Genomic DNA, 20206 nt, shown 5'->3' on the forward strand with positions numbered 1-20206 from the left:
TCTTCACTCAATATTATTATTTAAAGATTCATCCATGTTGATTCAGGTAGCAATAGCTCATTTGTTTTCATTGACATATAATTCACTGTTTGAATATATCACAACTTACGATATTCCACTGATGCCAGCAACTGAGCCATTCCCTCCTTCCCGTTTTGTACCATGATGAAACCACACTGCTGGTGACTATTTAAGCCTGTGTCCTGTTGCACACATGCACAAGCTTTTGCATGGCTGTCCTCGGACCGTGTGTGTGGACCTGTCTATACACGCCAGATGTCTTCCAGTGTGGTTGTACCATACACCCGCCACCAGCCGTGGGTGACAGTCACTGGTGCTATGCATGGTTGCCAACACTTGGTATTAATTAACTTTAATATTATGGTCAAATGAGCGTGAACGTCTGTTTCCTATTGTTTTTCGTTTGCATTTCCCTGGTCCCTCATTGGACAGACCATCTTTTCATATATTTGTTTACCGTTTGTGTTTTTTCTTATGGAATTATTTTTTAGTTCTTTGTGTTTTTCCTATTGGATTGTTTGTCTTATCTTAAGGTTTTTAAGAGTTTTGTAAAGAGACCTTTTCTACTGTTCCCTGACGTGTTTCTTCACTTCCCTGACGTGAAGACACTAGCCTTAGTAGTAAGATAAATAAAATGAAATTTCTTTCTTCGTCAGGATAGATGTTTACTAACTTCGGTCAGAGGGTAGTTAGAACAGGGGCAAGTGTAAATGAAAACTTTTCTCCTTTCCTTTCACCGTCAGGTTTCACATTAAGAGACTTGGAAACTCTTCCCTTTGGAATTGCTCTTCCCATCAGAGATGCAATTTATCACTGTCGCGAGCAGCCTGCTTCCGACTGGCCAGAGGCTGTCTGTCTCTTGATCGGACGTCAGGACCTTTCCAAACAGGCCTGTGAAGGAAACCTACCCAAAGGGAAATCTGTGAGTGTCAACACAGAAAGTTCAAGGTTCACCTTTAGCCTCAGCAAAATCAAAGTGGGCGTGGTCTTCATTTTCCTTTATGTCTTTCTGCAAGTGTATGCATCAGATTCATTTTTATGTTATGTGCCAGGTAGGGCTTATGATTGGCCAGATCTTAGTAACTGTAAGCTGAACACGGGAGTAGGTCTTATGAATGCACCTTTCTTCGCCTTGAGTCAGGACAAGTGCCAGTTGCAGGGCAGCCACTGTGACTGACCCCTTGTCCCGTACTGGGAGCTGACTGCTGTGTGGTCCTGAATTTGGATAGTTAGTGTGTAACTATTTTCTCCTTCATATGTTTCTGATTGGTTGAATTTCTTGAATTTAACCTTTTAAACAGCTGTAAATACATCCGTTCAATCACATAAAACTGAAGCCCCAGGAAGAGGATTTTTTTTGGGGGGGAAAGGGGTACTAAAATTGTTTAGGCGATGACTTAATGTTACCCCTTCTGAATACTCTCCTTCGTCAGTCTCCAAGTCTGTTTTTTAAAGAAGAGTTCTAAGAAGCTACAAATGGAAGTGGAGTACATCATTACTCTCCAGTTACTTCTCTTTTAAAACTTAATTATGGAGTATTTCAGACTTATTCTAGAACTCTACTTAACTTTAAAAACTACATGACAGCACTGCATTGGCACGAGGGCCAGGAAGACTCCGGGATGTTAATTCACTGGTGGCAGAGCAAGCCAGGCCACGTGTCATTAGCCTTGGAGCCAGCAGGTGGTAATCAGTGCATTGTCACTGTTATAATCTCCATGAGGGCTTCGGCACTGGTGCCTGTTCAGAACCTGGGCCTAGTGTGTTCCTCACGTCAGTGCTGCCTCGTGGATCTTGGCACACGCAGTCTCCGTGGGGATGCGGGTTCCAGAAGGGTCGTACCGCATACCTCGCTTTCACTCTGCACTTACGTGACCGCTCTTAGTTGAACTAGTGTTTCTCTTGTTTTAAACAGAAAACCATTTATTTTTTCTTTTTGCTAATAATATGATTACCCTTTCCTTCACCAAGATAATTTTTAGCATTTAGACCTCTTTCACTTACTATGAGTGAGAGCAGTGTAACATCATTAGCACTAAAACAAAATGGTATTAATAATCAGTCATCTGTATTTAATTGTCATTTTAAGTAATTCTGTGTAAATTCAGTTCAATTATTTGAAGCTCTATTTTATGAGTTATCTAAATTCAATTTATCAACTCTTTAGTTCTGTATTTGATAGCTAACTCATCCATTAGAATATAGTTTCTTTTGAAATTAGATACTCTGTAGGAAGCACGGTGAATTTTTAGGAACAAGAGTGATGATGTAGTCATACCTGCCATTATTTTTTTTTCATGCTAATGTTGTTTCACGTTAAACGTTGCAAAACCCCCGTGTTTCATCTGGGAGCTCGTCTGTTGAAGGCGCGGAAATGTTAGGAGGGTGAGCGTTCGTGCTGTTCACTTCTGTTGAGGTCTGACTCCTGTGGGCAGGCAAGGCTCTCGTTAAAGCAGACGCTGAGCTCTGGGGACAGTGAGAATCAAGGAACAGAGTCTTCTCGTTTGCTTTGCTGCAGTCAGTCCCTTCCCTTTTAAGACATTTTTATCTGGAACCTACTCATAACAACAGTGGAAACCTGCCGCCTCGATCCATTGTATAATTTAAATTACTAGAGGAAGAAAGTATTGTCGGCTTTCGCCACCCTCAGGCTGTTCTCTTCTGCTTGTATTAATCAGAGATAGTATTTAAATTTTTGTGCGAGGGTGTCATATTCCACTTACAGTTGTTTGTTTCCTTTTTGGGATGTTTAGCATATAGTTAGATTTTTACAGTTTGTTCAGACTGTTTCTGTCAGAGGAATCAGCCTCCTGACTATTGTCCTAAATTTAAACTTTTCTCTTGGCTCTGTGAGGGCTTTTCCAAGTGGGTAATCCAGTTGAACTTGACAGGAGAGTTGTAGCTTGGCGGCCCAGGCCAGCTGCTGTGGAGGTGGCAGTCTGGGTCGGTAGGCATGTCCGGTCATCACAGCCTCTCGCTCAGTTGGCGCGCGGCACCTGCTTTGTGAACTGTCACCACAATCCAGTCTGTTACTCAGGTGCTCTCATCAGATGTTCCTTCAGGAACAGAGACTGAGGAGGAGGACGACGGCATGAATGACATGAACCAGGAGGTCATGTCACTCATATGGAGCGAGGACCTGCGGGTGCAGGATGTGCGGCGTCTTCTGCAGAGCGCGCACCCCGTCCGCGTCAACGTGGCACAGTACCCGGAGCTCAGCGACCACGAGTTCATCGAGGAGAAGGAGAACAGGTAGGAGCAGCTCTCCGCCGCCCGGGGAGGTGTGAGTGCCACCCAGCCCTGCCGCCTGCCTTCCCAGTGTGTTGGCATTGGGTGACGTCAGTGTCGTGTTTTAGACCCTCCTCTGGACATACAGCCTCTGCTCTCCAGAAAAGGTGCATCTAAAACCATTTTGCTGCCAGTTCCCTTTGAGCAGGGCTGTCCAAACTTTTTTCAACGGTTTTCACCAAGGGCCATATGTGGTAAAATACACACACAGCCGGGCCACTCACTCGAGGTGAAGTACGTATTGCCTCACCTGGTTTATTTAAGGAAACTAAATATATTTTTGGAATTTGCTGCGGGCCAATTAACAATGGATTGTGGGCCGCAGTTTTGACACCCCTGCCTTAGAGTTTACAAACAAAGCAAAACTCTGAACTCATTCTTCTGAATCTTGATCAGGAACATATTTTGAGAGTTTTTTGTTATTGTTTTGTTTTGAGTATGGGTACACTTACACCAACCTTTTTTTTCTCCCATCAGAAACCAGTAGTGACAGGTAATATTCATTAGCGTTCTCTCTTGCCACTTTCTAACACTTACTATATCCCTTCTTACATCTCTAACACTTACCTATCCCTGGACAAATTGTAAGACTCAGTAGTAACCAATGTCACATGTCTGTGACATTCCAGTCATGGTTGCCTTGGGACAATTCAACTTACTATTTAAAATTCTCTGCTGTCCTTTTATCTCCCTGGTCTCTATCACTTGTCAACTCTGCCCCTGTTTTCTCCTCCTTTCTTTACTTGTTGTGATCCTGCTGAAGGGCAGGTGCATTCACACTCAGCCTCAGGCCGCTGAGGGTCTCAGTCAGTCCTCATCCCCCTCACTCTGTTCCCTGCCCTTATGGACCCGGCATTAGTCACCGTAACAGAGGCCATGGAGTGACAGAAAGGTTGAGTGAGACCATGGTAGTTAGCATGGGCTCTGGAGCCATGCTTGGCTTTATCTGCTGGGTGACTCTGGGTAAGTTACTCACCGTCTTGCTGCCAGAGTTGCCTCCTCTGTAAGCACAGTCGTGACTGCAGCTCCCAGACTTCGCAGGGCCGCTTTTGTATCAAATGAGTGGTTTCTGCGCAGTGCTTAGGGCCCTGCCCCGGACATGGTGAAGCTCGATGCGCCTGTCCTCTTTGTGAACGTGCTTCCTTCATTCTGTGATGCCGATTTTTTTTTTACCTTTTAATATCTCCAAACAGAGTATGCCTTTCAGTCTGTAGGTGTTTAATTGGCAGTGATTTTTCTTTCCTAGTACCTCATGGAACAGTGATGCATCTTATCAGTGACATTGTAATTCAATGAAGGGACACAGTATTACTGTTTTCAATACAGTAATGTTGTGGATTATATGTAAGGTTTCTGCTAAAAAATTCTGTGGGATGTTGGCTCCTGGCCTTGAGTGTCCCTGATTGTAAATGAATGTGGGACAGTGTTCCCAAAGAATCTCAGGACAGCAGTTTTCTTCCTCACCAATAAACTCAAAAAGCAGCTATGAGTGTGTGCAGTTAAAGAGAGAGCGTGCTTGTACGTAGCTTTGTCTGCAGAGAAAATGTTAGCTTCTGAAGGGCGTTTCTGTGTCTTCAGGTATCACTTGTGTTAAGCGTTTTCTGGTTCTAATGCCCCTGCTTTCACAGTTTCTGTTCAATTTTGTTTTGTTTTAAGGGGCTCTATGGAAGGTGGTTTATTTTAATATAGAAACAAATAGCCCATAGAAGCCACTTTAACCTTGAACGTCACTGATCCAGTCAGTCCTATAAATCCCAGCTGTCACGTAAGTGAAACAGATTCTGTGTTTTCCCTGCAGATACCATGGAATCCACTGACCTTCAGTGTAGGGACTTTCTTTCTGTCCTCGTGCAAGGCCACAGAGGTGGCACTTCTGAGGCTGTCTTGGCAAAATGATGGAGAAGGACCCAGGGGTACTGAGGGCAGCTAGACTGCAGACAACACAGGGAGGAAACACAAGCGGACAGTAGTTTCCTTTGAGAGCGTTAGGTCCAGTTGGAGTAGAAGTTCAGGCTTCCCTTATTCTGACACTTAGAGAGTTGGCTTGGTTTGTAGACCCGCTGGTTTTCACTCAAAGCAAATATGAAAGAAAAGAAGGAAAATGCATCTCCCCTTAGAGTTCCCAGTGGGAGTGAGGGTACAACCTGAGAACGGACGCATTGGGCTGACTCAGCACACTTTCCTGTGGGTTCATGGGATGTGACTTCATCTTACACGACATGCCTTCTTTTCAAATACTTACCTGCAAATTGCATTCCAGTTATTTTTCTTAAAAATGTTTCACATGTTGGTTTCAATTTTCATTATAGGTTGCTGCAGCTGTGCCAGCGAACGATGGCCCTTCCGGTGGGACGAGGGATGTTCACCTTGTTTTCGTACCATCCGGTTCCAACGGAGCCATTGCCTGTTCCCAAGCTCAACTTGACTGGTATGTTAAGTGCGAGGAAGGAACGTGGCTGAGTACATGTTCATTGGAGTTCTGAATTAGCCAAGTAAAAGTGGAGACAGGCTCTTGCTACCCCAAGTCTTTCCCGTCTTCTTTAGAGCTACCCTAGTGGCTGTCACAGAGCAGATAACAAACCAGACTAAACACAGGGCATAGAGTAGCCCAGTGCTGATTCCTGCATTTAATGAGACCATGGGAGACACGAAAAGGCTCTTGGCGAAGTTTAGAAACATTATCGGTAATGGTGAGATTATTGAGCTTTAAAGAATCTTAAAGTGTAAAAGGTAAAAGTATTTAGTGTGAAAATGTCTTCCTTTTTATTATGAATACATGATCCTTGTACAAAAACGAGAAGATATACTCACGGTCGTCCCATTTGCTACTGGACTTCTCTAGTGTTAACCTTTTGGTGCATACATTTCTGAATTTCATTTCTGCATTTTATGATTTTATATTTGCTTAGTTATCAGAAAATTGAAATCTGTTTTATAAATTATTTTAAAAATGTACTGTACAGTGGGCATCCTTGCATATCTAGCATACATATTGTACAGTTGTGTGTTATGTAGTATTGTGTAATCATTTGTTACCAACGCTTCATTTTTATTTGCTCAAGTTTTTCAATGGAATATAGTTTATATGAACAACCTCATATTGTTAGAAATTATCGATGGGGTGTGTTCATCTTACTTATGTAGGATAATTGCTTAGAAGTATGACTCCCAGGACAGCGAGATTTTCAGGCTCTGAAGCGGCATCCTGTCAGGGAGCTTCTGCCTGGCCACACCCGTTTTCACTTCCGCCGGCTATGACAGGGCTCCTTGCCAGCATCTGGATTACAGGGCATTTTGCAGCACAAGTTCATCTGGTGCTGGTGTGAGTGTTCTACAGGCGACAGTGGCGTGTAGTGGAAATTACCATTGAAAATCCTTTAGAGCACATGAGGTTTTAGAGACCCGTACAAAATGCATGCATAATGGGTAGCATGTAAGATACATAAATATAATTCCATAGTATTTCAAGTTTGTGTCATTTTAAAAGTCCAGGGTCCCTCTCAGCTGTGCTGTCAGCAGCATGTGAGTCATGCGGCCCGCTGAGTGAAGAACCTGCTCCCTTCTCCAGCGTCACCTTGTCAGGCCTCATCTCCACCGTGACCCGCACTGTTGTGATTGTTCTCTCAGAGAGATAGAGTAACTATGGCAAAATCTGAACAATTGTTGACTCTTGATGGAGGGCCAGGTATTAGGTGTTCATTTCATTAGTCTTTCAACTCTTTGAAGGTTTTCATAGAAAAAGTTGAGTTAGAAAAGAACCTCATGCAAAATTGGCAAATGCTAAACCATATTAAACCTGATGCTTGAGTGCATGTTAAAAGTAAGTATATGAATCATTGTCTTCTTTTTTCTGAACACATTTAGGTCATTTGTATGATTTAAAATGTGTTTATGACGTTAATCCCAAGTTTATTCTTTTAGTCATTCTGGTAGCCCCCCGCTCCCCCTCCCCTAAAATTATCTTGATTTAATAATAATTTAGGAAAAAACACTTTCTTAATATACTTCTTTAACTCACACTGATATGACCTGTTGTATTTTTATATGTTGTTAGTCTTGTTGGAGTCAATTTGCTTCACCCGTTGCTTTCATTTTCTTTTGTATGCAAATATGTGTTATGTATTTGATGAATTGTTGTGTTTAGAAAGTTTACTTATTTATTTTTAAATTATTAATCTGTGCCTTTTTTGAGAAAGTAAAAATGTAACTCATGAACTTGTCAGCCTGTGTGGTGTTGTCATATACCAGCATTTGAGTTAGCTCTTAAGAAAAGCAAATGGTAATGACACACATACTTTACTTCATGTGTGCACGCGTCTATATGTACGTGTGTCTACACAACTGCACGTAAGACACTGTGCTTCCATCTAAAATTGATTTTACGTGACTCTCATAGCTCCTTTAAAACCACATTTTGAAACCTCTAGTGAACTGTGTAACTTTATGCATTATTTAGAATATTTTAAATATTTATCTGTGCTTGAGCTAATACAGAATATTAAAAATATAAAAAGAATTCAGTATTTACTTGTACACAGTGTAGATCAAAACCTCAAGACTCAAGAAAAGGAATTCAAAGAGAACATGGTATCATGACATTTAATTTACATCCTCTTAAATAAATTGACCATCATGTTAAATTTAGTGAGTGCTCTTAAGGTTCACTGTGTAACTCAGGTCTATAAAATGATGTTTTTTATAGAGCTGTCTCTGAGTGAGTTTGGTGTTTTTAACAGAAGCATATTAATTAGATATCTGTCTTCATAGAGAGAGATAGACATAGATAGGGATAGAGCGAATTTATAAAGGTCTTTGTCTCTTTTAAAATGTCATTTCCCCTTAATGTCTCAAGAAAAATATGAGATGGCATATTTAAAATTAACATCAATGTCACCATTGCCATATTGGGCTTTACTATTCATGTAGTATAACAGTGGCTAGTCTTCTTTTACTTTTTTAATAAGCTTCCTGTTGCTTGAAAGAAAGATTTTAAAGCAGTGGGTATAATCAGAGCTGTACAAAGTTAAATTGACATCAGTTACCTTATAGCCCTGTGTTATTTTAGCAAAAAAGACAATGAGTTACTTTAAACAATTGAGGTTTTTTTTCCACCTGCATCAAGTTTGACTCACATGTATAAAATCTTAATACTCATAGTAACCTAATATTCCCAGTGTTACAAATGTAGAAAAAGTTATCTCTGTTCTCAAGAATCTGAATGTAAGTGTTTTAGTTTTGTGAACTTCTGTTCTCTGAATTGTGAATTTGTTTGCCTGAATAGGGCGTGCCCCTCCCCGGAACACAACGGTGGACCTCAACACCGGGAACATCGACGTGCCTCCCAACATGACCAGCTGGGCCAGCTTCCACAACGGCGTGGCTGCCGGCCTCAAGATAGCCCCCGCCTCGCAGATCGACTCGGCCTGGATTGCATACAATAAGCCCAAGCACGCCGAGTTGGCCAATGAGTACGCGGGCTTCCTCATGGCCCTGGGCCTGAACGGGCACCTCACCAAGCTGGCCACTCTCAACATCCATGACTACTTGACCAAGGTGAGGACTTATCTCCTAGCTCTTGGCACTGTGCCTCACCTGGGCTGTTGGGACAGCTCCTAATTGTTCCATCCATTTTCCTCATAATGGGCAGACTGATCTTTCTAAAGTGTCATCAGAATAGGTCACCTCCTGATCAAAACTGTAGTGGCCTTCCATCACTCCGAATAAGTCACTTCCTGTAGTGGCCTTCTATGGCTCCGAATAGGTCACTTCCCGTAGTGACCTTCCATCGCCCTGAATAGGTCACTTCCTGTAGTGGCCTTCCATTGCCCCGAACAGGTCACTTCCCGTAGTGGCCTTCCATCGCCCCGAACAGGTCACTTCCCGTAGTGGCCTTCCATCGCCCCGAATAGGTCACTTCCCGTAGTGGCCTTCCATCGCCCCCAATAGGTCACTTCCTGTAGTGGCCTTCCATCGCCCCGAACAGGTCACTTCCAGTTGTGGCCTTCCATCGCCCCGAATAGGTCACTTCCCGTAGTGGCCTTCCATCGCCCCGAATAGGTCACTTCCCGTAGTGGCCTTCCATCGCCCCGAATAGGTCACTTCCCGTAGTGGCCTTCCATCGCCCCGAACAGGTCACTTCCAGTTGTGGCCTTCCATCGCCCCGAACAGGTCACTTCCCGTAGTGGCCTTCCATCGCCCCGAATAGGTCACTTCCCGTAGTGGCCTTCCATCGCCCCCAATAGGTCACTTCCCGTAGTGGCCTTCCATCGCCCCGAACAGGTCACTTCCAGTTGTGGCCTTCCATCGCCCCGAATAGGTCACTTCCCGTAGTGGCCTTCCATCGCCCCGAACAGGTCACTTCCAGTTGTGGCCTTCCATCGCCCCGAACAGGTCACTTCCCGTAGTGGCCTTCCATCGCCCCGAATAGGTCACTTCCCATAGTGGCCTTCCATCGCCCCCAATAGGTCACTTCCCGTAGTGGCCTTCCATCGCCCCGAACAGGTCACTTCCAGTTGTGGCCTTCCATCGCCCCGAACAGGTCACTTCCCGTAGTGGCCTTCCATCGCCCCGAATAGGTCACTTCCCGTAGTGGCCTTCCATCGCCCCGAACAGGTCACTTCCCGTAGTGGCCTTCCATCGCCCCGAACAGGTCACTTCCCGTAGTGGCCTTCCATCGCCCAGAATAGGTCACTTCCCGTAGTGGCCTTCCATCGCCCCGAATAGGTCACTTCCTGTAGTGGCCTTCCATCGCCCCCAATAGGTCACTTCCCGTAGTGGCCTTCCATCGCCCCAAATAGGTCACTTCCCGTAGTGGCCTTCCATCGCCCCCAATAGGTCACTTCCCGTAGTGGCCTTCCATCGCCCCGAATAGGTCACTTCCCGTAGTGGCCTTCCATCGCCCCGAACAGGTCACTTCCCATAGTGGCCTTCCATCGCCCAGAATAGGTCACTTCCCGTAGTGGCCTTCCATCGCCCCGAATAGGTCACTTCCCGTAGTGGCCTTCCATCGCCCCCAATAGGTCACTTCCCGTAGTGGCCTTCCATCGCCCCAAATAGGTCACTTCCTGTAGTGGCCTTCCATCGCCCCCAATAGGTCACTTCCCGTAGTGGCCTTCCATCGCCCCGAACAGGTCACTTCCCGTAGTGGCCTTCCATCGCCCAGAATAGGTCACTTCCCGTAGTGGCCTTCCATCGCCCCGAATAGGTCACTTCCTGTAGTGGCCTTCCATCGCCCCCAATAGGTCACTTCCCGTAGTGGCCTTCCATCGCCCCAAATAGGTCACTTCCTGTAGTGGCCTTCCATCGCCCCGAATAGGTCACTTCCTGTAGTGACCTTCTATGGCTCCGAATGTGCGTCTCGGATCCAGTGTGCCCCTGCTCATGCCCCAGCCTTACTGCGTGCCGCTCTTCCTCTTGCTACCCACATGCCCACCATGCTGCCCGGCCGCTTTAGCTCCTTGACATACCAAACTCTTTGTCTTGGCATAAGCTCTTTCGCTTTTATGCCATACAAACCCACCCACAAAGTATACAGTTCAGTGGATTTTAGTATATTTGTGGAATTTGAGAACATGTCCATTACCTTTTGAAGAAACCTCATATCTAGGAGCAGTTGCTCTCTGGTCCACTCTCCCTCCAGCCCCTGGCAACCATGGATCTGCTTCCTGTCTCTATGGATTTGCTGACTCTGGACCTTTCATAGAAATGGGGTCATACAATCTGTGGCCTTTTGTGACCAGCTTCTTTCCCTTAGCATAATATTTTCAAGGTTTGATCATGTTATATCTTGTATCAGCACTTCATTTCTTTATATTGCTGAATAGATACTCCATTGTATGGATAGACTGTATTTTATTTATCCATTCATCAGTTGATGGATATTTGGGTTATTTCTACTTTTTGGCTATTATGAATAATGCTGTTATAAAAATGTATGTGTCTCTGGACGTATGTTTTCATTTCTCTTGGGTATATTGCTAGGAGTGGAACTGCTGGGTTGTGTGGTAACCCTTTGTTTAAATTCTTGGGGAACCGCCAAACTGTTTTCCAGAGTGGCTGCCCCATTTTACAATGGCACCAGCAGTACCTAAGGCTTCCAATTTCTCCATATTCTTGCCAACACTTGTTATTGTCTGTCTTTTTCATTATAGTCAGCCTCGTAGGTGTCAAGAAATATCTCACTGTGGTTTTGGTTTGCATTTCCTTGATGGCTAATGATGTTGAGCATCTTCTCATGTGCTCATAGGCCATTTGTAAGTTTACTTTGGAGGGATTATTTAAACCCTTTGCTTATATTTTAATTGGGTTGTCTTATTGAGTGTATCCTTTATGTATTCTAGATACAGGTCCATTAACAGAAAAGGGATTTACAGAATTTTTCTCCCATTCTTTGGGTTGTCTTTTCACTTTCTGATGGTATCTTTGAGACATAAAAGTTGTTAATTTTGATGGAGTCTAATTCATCTGTTTTTCTTTGTTGCTGTACTTTGGTGTCATATCGAAGTCACTAACTAAGACAAAGTCACGAAGATTTCCACCTGTGTTTTTTCCTAAGCATTTTATAATTTTAGCACCTACATGTAGTTCTGTGATCCGTTTACAGATAATTTTGTATGGAATATAAGGAAGGGGCCTGCCTCACTGCAGCCATCACAGCACTATTTTGAAAAGATGATTCTTTCCCCATTGGCTGCTCTTGGCATCAGTGTGAGGGCTCGTTTCTGCATCACCTCGGGATTACCTGTTCGTCTCTCACTTGACATCATTCTCTCACTTTCTAAAGTTGAGTGCCTCCTTTTCTGCCACTTTCCTGGCTACTTTGTACTCATCCTTCAGGTCCTACTGTAAATTTTACTTTTTCAGTGATTCCTAATAATTCTCCCGCCCCTCCTAATCTAGATTAGGTCCACTGAGCGCTTTTCACCAGCTTCATGAGGGCAAGGACCATGGCTGTTTAGTTTGCTGTTGTATTCTTGGTGCCTGTCGCATCAAATGCTTCGTGAAGGTACTGTCAGGCAGTATTTTATTTAAACCACTTATCTGCTTTGGAAGTGACTCGGTTTTCATTTCCTGTCTGTCACAGGGTCATGAAATGACGAGCATCGGACTGCTGCTCGGCGTGTCTGCCGCGAAGCTGGGCACCATGGACATGTCGGTCACTCGGCTGCTCAGCATCCACGTCCCTGCGCTCTTACCCCCAACGTCCACGGAGCTGGATGTCCCGCACAACGTCCAGGTGGCCGCGGTAGTGGGCATCGGCCTTGTGTACCAAGGGACAGCCCACAGGCACACGGCGGAGGTGCTGCTGGCTGAGATAGGTATGGTGTCAGCAGTGCTGTGTCTTATGGGCTTGCGTTTCCCTCCCCACAGCAACCAGAGCAGAAATGATGGGAAAATTGTTACAATCAAGGAGAAACCAGTAGCTCTGGTGAGGCTAGAGTGATTTGGTACGAATAGCACTACAAGTGCTATTCCCCAAGCTGGTGTCTTTCCCTGGCCTCGCTGAGGCAGCCTCTCCATCACAGGCGGGCAGTGTCCGCTGTGTCGCCACCAGGCGAGGTCTCGCGGGGTCTGCACTCAAAACAGTCCTCAACACGGTGTTATCCTGTGGGACAACAGCACTTCCGGGAGGATGGAAGGGGGCCTCCTGCTTGCCTCCATACATGCTGGTCGGCATGTTGGTGAGGAAATGCATCTTCTGGGTTTTCAGTTGAGTCAGAGCTTTTGGGAAGTCTGTCTTACGTGTTGTCACCTTTTGCTGACCAGTGGCGATGCTGTGGGCGTTAGTTTGTTGAGGAGTTGAGAGGCTCACTCACTGGCCTCTTCCTGTCCTCGTCAGGATCTTTCCTCCCGATGTTCAGGATATGTTGATGAAGGTACCTTGCTCTCGTGAGTGACTGCAGCAGGCAGCGATTGCACCAGACGGCTGCACAGCACACGCTTGGCCTGGGCCAGTGCCTCTGGCTGCAGGGTTGCGGGCTGCTTCCCTGGCTCTGTTCCAGGGGCCCCATTCTGGGGCCCAGGCGGGAGGGTGTGCTGCTCCTAGGGTGACGACAGAGGGCCAGAGGGAGAACGAGACGAGGGAAGCGCAGTCAGACCTTTGCGGACTTTGTGCTCGCTGAGATCCCAGGCCAAAGCTAGTCACCTGCTCAGGTTCCCTGCGAGGCTCTGTCAGGACTGGGTGTGACAGCACTGGCACCGCGGGGCCCTGAAGAATCGGGACCAACAGTGTAGCCTACTACAGTGATGAAATGAAGTATCCTCAAAACTGAGACGTTCCGGTGCCCACAATGTGCAGTAACATAAGTTGTTGGTTTGTGACACTTACTCAGAAGCTCCTCCCGACTGGCTTCGGAAGCTTGCTCCCCTACAGGGTGACATCACATCTTTGTCTGGTCCATAGTGGCCTCTGGTGATGTCGTCATACATCCCTCAGCCCAGCACACTTTCGTGTTGTATGTCAAGGGTTTCAACTGGATTCACACGAGAATGCTTATGCTCTTGTGTGTAATTGCAGACGGAATAGCCGTACTGCCCTTTTCATATGTCACTGCCATAAATGTTTTGAAAATGAATTTTATATTGTTTAATATCACTGAATTGGTGTTCTGTAAATTACCTAATTGTTTTCTTGTTTTTAGGATTCAAGTTGTTTCTAATTCTTCACCATTATGCGTAAACATTACGCTGATCACTTTTGTACAGTATTTCTTTCTTTAAAAAAAAAAATTGCGTTTTTTTTCCTGGAGATAAAATCTCAGGAGTGTGAACTTTTTTTTGGAGGGAGAGGTCTTTCCATATGATACGTTGTGGAGGGAGAGGTCTTTTACATATGATACATTTTAGAGAGAGAGGTCTTCAGATATGATACATTTTGCTGCCTTGAAAGGTAGAATTAGAGTTATGGGGTGCTTTTTAAAAGTTTTTATTTTGCACTGGCCACACTTAGGATCACTGCACAGAAATTCTGCCATAGTAGGGCAGCTCAGTAGCATATAGAGTCAAAATAAGTGTCTGGAAACACAATATTTAACGTGCTTAGACACTTAACCTGTCCATTATCAGTATTTCAACACCACATCGAATGAATGGTTTTGAAAACAATAAAGCAGAAACAAAATGTAAGAGATTAAAAATTAAAACTGTTTTGAGCATCCCTCCCTTTAAAAATATTTTTCCTCCATCTTGGTAAATTTTTTTTTTAAGTAAAACCCAGGTTTTCACAGTGTTTTAAAGTCATTGCTTTCAAGTTGGCATATTAAAAGAAGCATTTGATGGCTTTTTTGGTAGTATAGTGACAGTCGTGGACACCATTTGTGATGTCGTGTCTTTCTGAGTGGGCTTGTATGGCACACACAGTTCTTACGCACCCCACTAGAAAGTTCCCTGTAAGGCCTTTGTGAGTGAGGAGCTTAGAGGCCCACATGAACTGTGCTGTTTCCTGTTTCACAGGGCGGCCCCCGGGCCCGGAGATGGAGTACTGCACCGACAGGGAGTCCTACTCTTTGGCGGCTGGCTTGGCCCTGGGCATGGTCTGCTTGGGGGTAAGCAGTCTGCCGTTGCCGGCTGTGTGACCACACGTGCATGTGGGCGTGAGTCTCGGGACCCTGGAGGCTGAGCGCCGCTCTGCCTTACCCTGACTGCACTTAACCTGATCCTCTGCTCTTTCTTCTTCCTGGATGTTTTGCAAAGTGCTAGATCCGGAAATGGAGAGAAAGTGTAGTAAAGAGTGGGGCTTTAAGCTTTCTCTCCCCGGGCTTAGATATACGTATTCATGAATGAACTAAGGTAATGAAATTTCTCAAAAAGATTTTAAGACATAAGATGAAGAAGTGACAGCTCACTGAGACAGGACGCAGAAAATAGTGAAAACGTGTGGATGACGAGGACCTGTAAGAGTCTGTCGTAGTTGCTAGAGAGAGAAACCAGAGCCTACTTTTGGCACCCTGGCGTTCCCAGGCCTCACACAGAATGTGCCACAATACCTAGCATCTGCTCTGTGACGGGAGGCAGTGTCATGTTGACACATCTCCAACCCCATCGTGAGACGTGGTCCAGAACTATCAAACCCCTTTCATTCAGTGAGTACAGCAGGAATGTGGGGTCCTTGGAGAGCTATCCACACGTCGTCACACTGAAACTAGGTCATACAAAGCAAGGTGACTGTCAGGAGTTTGACTCTTCACGTTTATACATGAACTAAAGAGGAGATGGTCCAATGGAAAAGCTTCATCCTGGTCCTGACCAGGGAGTCAGGTCATTTAAACACAGTATCATCCAGTGGTTAAGCAACCCCATGCATTGTGGTGCCAAGCTGCCTGTGTCATATCCAGCCCTGCCACTTGGTCACTGTGTCTCCCCGGGCTTCTCTCTTTGTGCCTCACTCTCCTCACCTATAAAAATAGTAGCTATTTGATAGAATCGTCATCTTAACTAAGTTAATCTATGTTAAACACACAGAATAATATCTGAAACAGAGTAAGGATGCAAGAAGTTGTTTTTACTGTTACAATAAGTGGTGTCCGAAGGTTCACAGGCTTAATAATGAAATGACTCAGACGTTCCTAGTGCAAGTTCATTTTGCATACCTAATATTTTCTTTGGCTATCAGTGCAACTTCCTGTGCTTTGAAGCCTTTATGTATTTTGTGAAATCAAAGTATGAACTTGACCATATCAATAGTGTAATTTTAATGTGAATTATTAATAGCTTGAGTACAGTGTAGTTCATTTGATTGGAGAAGAGCGCCCGTGCACTGTGCTCTGGTTGTATGTGCTGTGGACCCTCCTGCATAATCCCCTCTGTGTCTGCTGCCTCGGCCCCAGCACGGCAGCAATCTGATAGGCATGTGCGACCTGAACGTGCCCGAGCAGCTCTATCAGTACACGGTCGGCGGCCACCGGCGCTGCCCGGCGGGGACGCACAGGGAGAAGCGCAAGTCTCCAAGCTACCAGATCAAAGTAAGTCCCGGTCGAGCGCTGGCTCGCAGCCGTGTCATTTTATAATAATTCACACACAAGTCTTTTACACGAGTAAACGTCTCTTGACAGGAAGGAGACACCATAAACGTGGATGTGACGTGTCCAGGTGCCACTCTGGCTCTGGCTATGATCTACTTAAAAACCAACAACAGGTATTGTATCCCCCCCACCCCTCGCTCCCATGACAGCGTGACTTCCTTTCTGACCTCAGTAGTAAAACTAAAGTATCTTAATGTGTTTATTTCCCCTCTGCTAGATAACCCTGATTTTAACTCTGAAATACTTCAGATTATATACATTTTTATCTAAAAACGATGTATTTTGCTATTTTAATATTTGACAATATAATCACCAGTTGTACTCATTGCTGTTTTGTAGTTGATGTCACTGACAATCGCAAAATGCCCAATTCCTTTTTATTAAATGTGCATATCGTTGTGAGGACTGGGGAAGCCAGAACTACTTAGCGTTATTCTTCTCCTGGTTCCTATTTACAAAAGTGGTTTCCGCTTTCCTTCTGACCCCACCATCTACCTTCCCATCCCCAACGATTAGTGCTGACGCTTGAAAGCAGACCTTTGGCTTTTATTTTACATTTTGCAAAAGAGTAAGTTGGGGAGGAGACATTAACCTTGTTTTAGGTCTTTTAACTTAAAAAATATTCTAAGGTTCCAGAAATGTTTCAATGTTGTAATTCTTCCTCTTAGAAAAAGGGAATATATGCAAAATTAACAAAGTGGGTAAAAACAGATACTTTTTCATCTATTTGGATGAGTGTGTATGTTAGTGCTTTCTTGGCAAACAAAATGAAACTAAGTATATCCGTCCTCGTGGAGCTTACGTCATAGTAAGGCATAACCCACACACACAGTAAATGGTACGTTAGAGGGTGGAAAGTACTACGCAAGACAATGGGGCAGCGGCTGGAGTGCAGACGAGGCAGTCTGTCTGGGCTTTCGATTCTTTGCCTCTTCTGAGTGATGATGGCCTTCATCAACAGGTCCATTGCCGATTGGCTGCGAGCTCCTGACACCATGTACTTGCTGGACTTTGTGAAACCAGAGTTCCTCCTGCTTAGGGTATGTACTTTGTGCTTCCCACTTCTGTTCACATGGGTCTGTCTGGTTCTCAGATTGGTTTGCAAATCCAAGTGTTTCTGCAAGGGAACCTTTTACTCTAAATGCGTCATATACCTGTAATTGGTGGTGTTCTTTTGAGATTTCCCACATTTAGCTGTAAGAATGCAGGAAAAGCAACCACATTGACCTGTAATACCTGAAGTTGATGTTTCAGCTTCTCACATTATCATTCGAAGATTTCCTCTCAAGCAGCATATGACTGGGGCTTCGCTGCTGTTTTCCTTATTAGTAAGGAGGCAGTCTTACTCTTAAGGATTGTTAACGGCAGCAGCTGCTTGCCTAGGTTATTCCCTCTGTACTGTTTAAACTTCTATGTTTTTGGCATAGGAAAGCCTTGAAATTATGTAGCCAGAGCTGTGTCTCTTTTCTTGTTTTCTTTTATGGAACAAGTTTTGAAACGTACTCTCCAGCTTCTCCAAACTTTGATGATAACTCAATTTTAGTTTTCTGTGTTAAAATCTAAATGTTCATTTTATTTTAACGAGTAGCTTAGGTTGATCCTATATGCTTACTTTATTTTTCAAAATTGCCATCAGTTGGAAACTGATTCTTAAATTATTCTGTTTAACAATATCCTTTTTACAAAATCTGTGAACTTTGCCTGCTCTAATTAATTTTATCTGTATTATGTTTTTCAGACACTTGCTCGATGCCTGATTTTGTGGGATGATATTTTACCAAATTCCAAGTGGGTTGACAGCAATGTCCCTCAGGTAAGACACGATAGATATTGGTTATCTTTAATAGCATAAAATTATGTGTTTTTGTGTGTGGAATTTTCCAAAACCCTATTAGATGCTTCTTTTTAGGAAGGCAGTTTTGATGATTACGATATCTCCTGAAAGCATAGGAACTTTCATTTTAAGTTCGTGTGCTGACCACAGACCAGCCTTCCTTTTTGGTCCCAGATCCCAAGAAATTGTAGCTTTTAAAAATTAAATATACCAGGGTACCCTAAAAAAGCATTTTTGACATTTTTATCCTAATTAGGTACACATTATCTAAGATGCTACTTTACTTTGTGACAAGTTAAATCTCCTGTGTTATCACTCGCTGTAACTACTTTATGGCATATTTATCCAATAAGCCAAATAGTTAAAAATAAGCAGACCCCTTCGTAAAAACTCCAGACCAGATATTGTAAATGAACATAGCCCTTTGATCAACTGTCCATGTGCGGTGGTCTCATTTCCTTTTTGCTTATAAAATAAATCTGTTTATCCCTGAGAGTGCTAGTGTTTCCCAGGCCCAGTGCGTGGCCCTGCTGGGGTTCAAACCTTGGCCTTCAAGTTTCTTTTGAAGACAAAAAAATAGAGCTTATAAATACCTGCTGTCAAAATAGAAGCATGTCACGATGATGTTATAGCTAAGCACCTTACATGGATATTATAATCACGTGACCCGTGTGTGTGTATATATATATATATACATATATATATATATATACACACACATATATATATATATATATAAAAATTACTCACTTTGGCGTTATATCAGTTTTTTAGAATGCCACTCAATTTCTGAGTAAATAGAGTCCAAAATTTAAAATAAATACTGGAGAGGAAGAAAGATAGAAGTAGCATCAGCCAACATAATTATTTACCTCATAGAGATTATATAAGAGAAACAGTATTTCGAGTTTTTGATTTGGTGATATTTAGTACATAAGATTCTGTCAAAAGTGGCTTCTGAATATTTTATTGGTTTATCATAGAAAACATCTTGAAATGTTATTCTCCTGAGCAGTTTTTTAAAAAGAACAATAAGAATAAATCTTCAGAGTTCTGTGTACTTGCGTTCATATATTTAGAAAATATATAGCTTTTTCTTTTTAATTTGTATTTTTTCAGTGAAGCAGATTAAATCTGTTCTTAGTTGGTAAAGCTAGACACTTTTTTTTTAAGATAACTTCTCGTTCACTGCCTGTAGCAAAAGGAAAGGGACGTGTTTCTGCATAGTAGTTGCAGATTAACACATGGACATTTCAGTTCAGTTTGGGGAATTCATCTAGTGACTAACCTCACCTCTGGTAGGCTCAATGCTAGAAACGTCCCACAGCTAAGAAGGGTGCGTCTGAGTGGGGTTCCCTCCATCCCCAGCTCATCCCCACAGCCCGCCCCGCTCCCTTCTGCAGCTGCCATCTTGCGTTTCGGCTCCCTGGTAGGAAATACCATCACTCTGCCATTGAGTCAGAATGTACGTAAGTCCTCCAGCTTACATTTGTTCAGTCCTGTTCAGTTACTGTGCTTACTTGGCTCATCTTAGGTTGGAACTTGGGTTGCGTGCATGTGGTTAAAACATAGGCATTTGAATGAAATGGTTTGGTAAAGCTTTTTTTTATATAAATACAGCCATGATAAGCAGTGTGTTATTTTTCAGATCATCAAATATTTGTAACTTGAATATTAATGTTCAAGTATTCTTGATTTCTGTCTCTTGGCAGATTATACGAGAAAATAGTATCTCACTCAGTGAGATTGAACTGCCTTGCTCCGAGGACTTGAATCTGGAGACTCTGTCGTAAGTTATGAAGTGTGGTGCGCGTGCGCACCCAGCCTCTGTCAGGGGACGAACGGGAATGCACTGTAGAGGCGCAGCCCTGCCCTTGACTCGGGGAAGCCTGGGTCCCTGTTTCTAACCAGTGCCGAGCGCACGTTAACAAAGATGATGCCTGTTTGCTGCTTTTGTTCAGGTCTGAAGTGTAGCTCTCTTGCCCTCAGAAACCAATGTTGGAGATTTAACTTGTACCTTTTTCTCTTTTATCCTTTCCATTGA

General features: G+C 43.9%; 1 protein-coding gene across 2 annotated transcripts in view; it reads left to right on the plus strand.

The window, feature by feature from the left end:
• Window positions 1-20206, plus strand: part of ANAPC1 (anaphase promoting complex subunit 1) — a 76959-nt gene that overhangs the window by 38183 nt on the left and 18570 nt on the right. For both annotated transcript variants that reach the window (XM_033100903.1, XM_033100904.1), the window contains exons 25-35: window positions 765-943; window positions 3059-3273; window positions 5619-5737; window positions 8591-8862; window positions 12392-12626; window positions 14761-14852; window positions 16134-16268; window positions 16359-16441; window positions 17290-17368; window positions 18067-18141; window positions 19875-19951. In XM_033100903.1, the coding sequence (XP_032956794.1) occupies window positions 765-943; window positions 3059-3273; window positions 5619-5737; window positions 8591-8862; window positions 12392-12626; window positions 14761-14852; window positions 16134-16268; window positions 16359-16441; window positions 17290-17368; window positions 18067-18141; window positions 19875-19951 (1561 nt within the window). The remainder of the gene's footprint in view (window positions 1-764; window positions 944-3058; window positions 3274-5618; window positions 5738-8590; window positions 8863-12391; window positions 12627-14760; window positions 14853-16133; window positions 16269-16358; window positions 16442-17289; window positions 17369-18066; window positions 18142-19874; window positions 19952-20206) is intronic.

The sequence above is a fragment of the Rhinolophus ferrumequinum genome (genome assembly GCF_004115265.2).
Source record: "Rhinolophus ferrumequinum isolate MPI-CBG mRhiFer1 chromosome 13 unlocalized genomic scaffold, mRhiFer1_v1.p Super_scaffold_3, whole genome shotgun sequence".
Lineage (NCBI taxonomy): Eukaryota > Metazoa > Chordata > Mammalia > Chiroptera > Rhinolophidae > Rhinolophus > Rhinolophus ferrumequinum.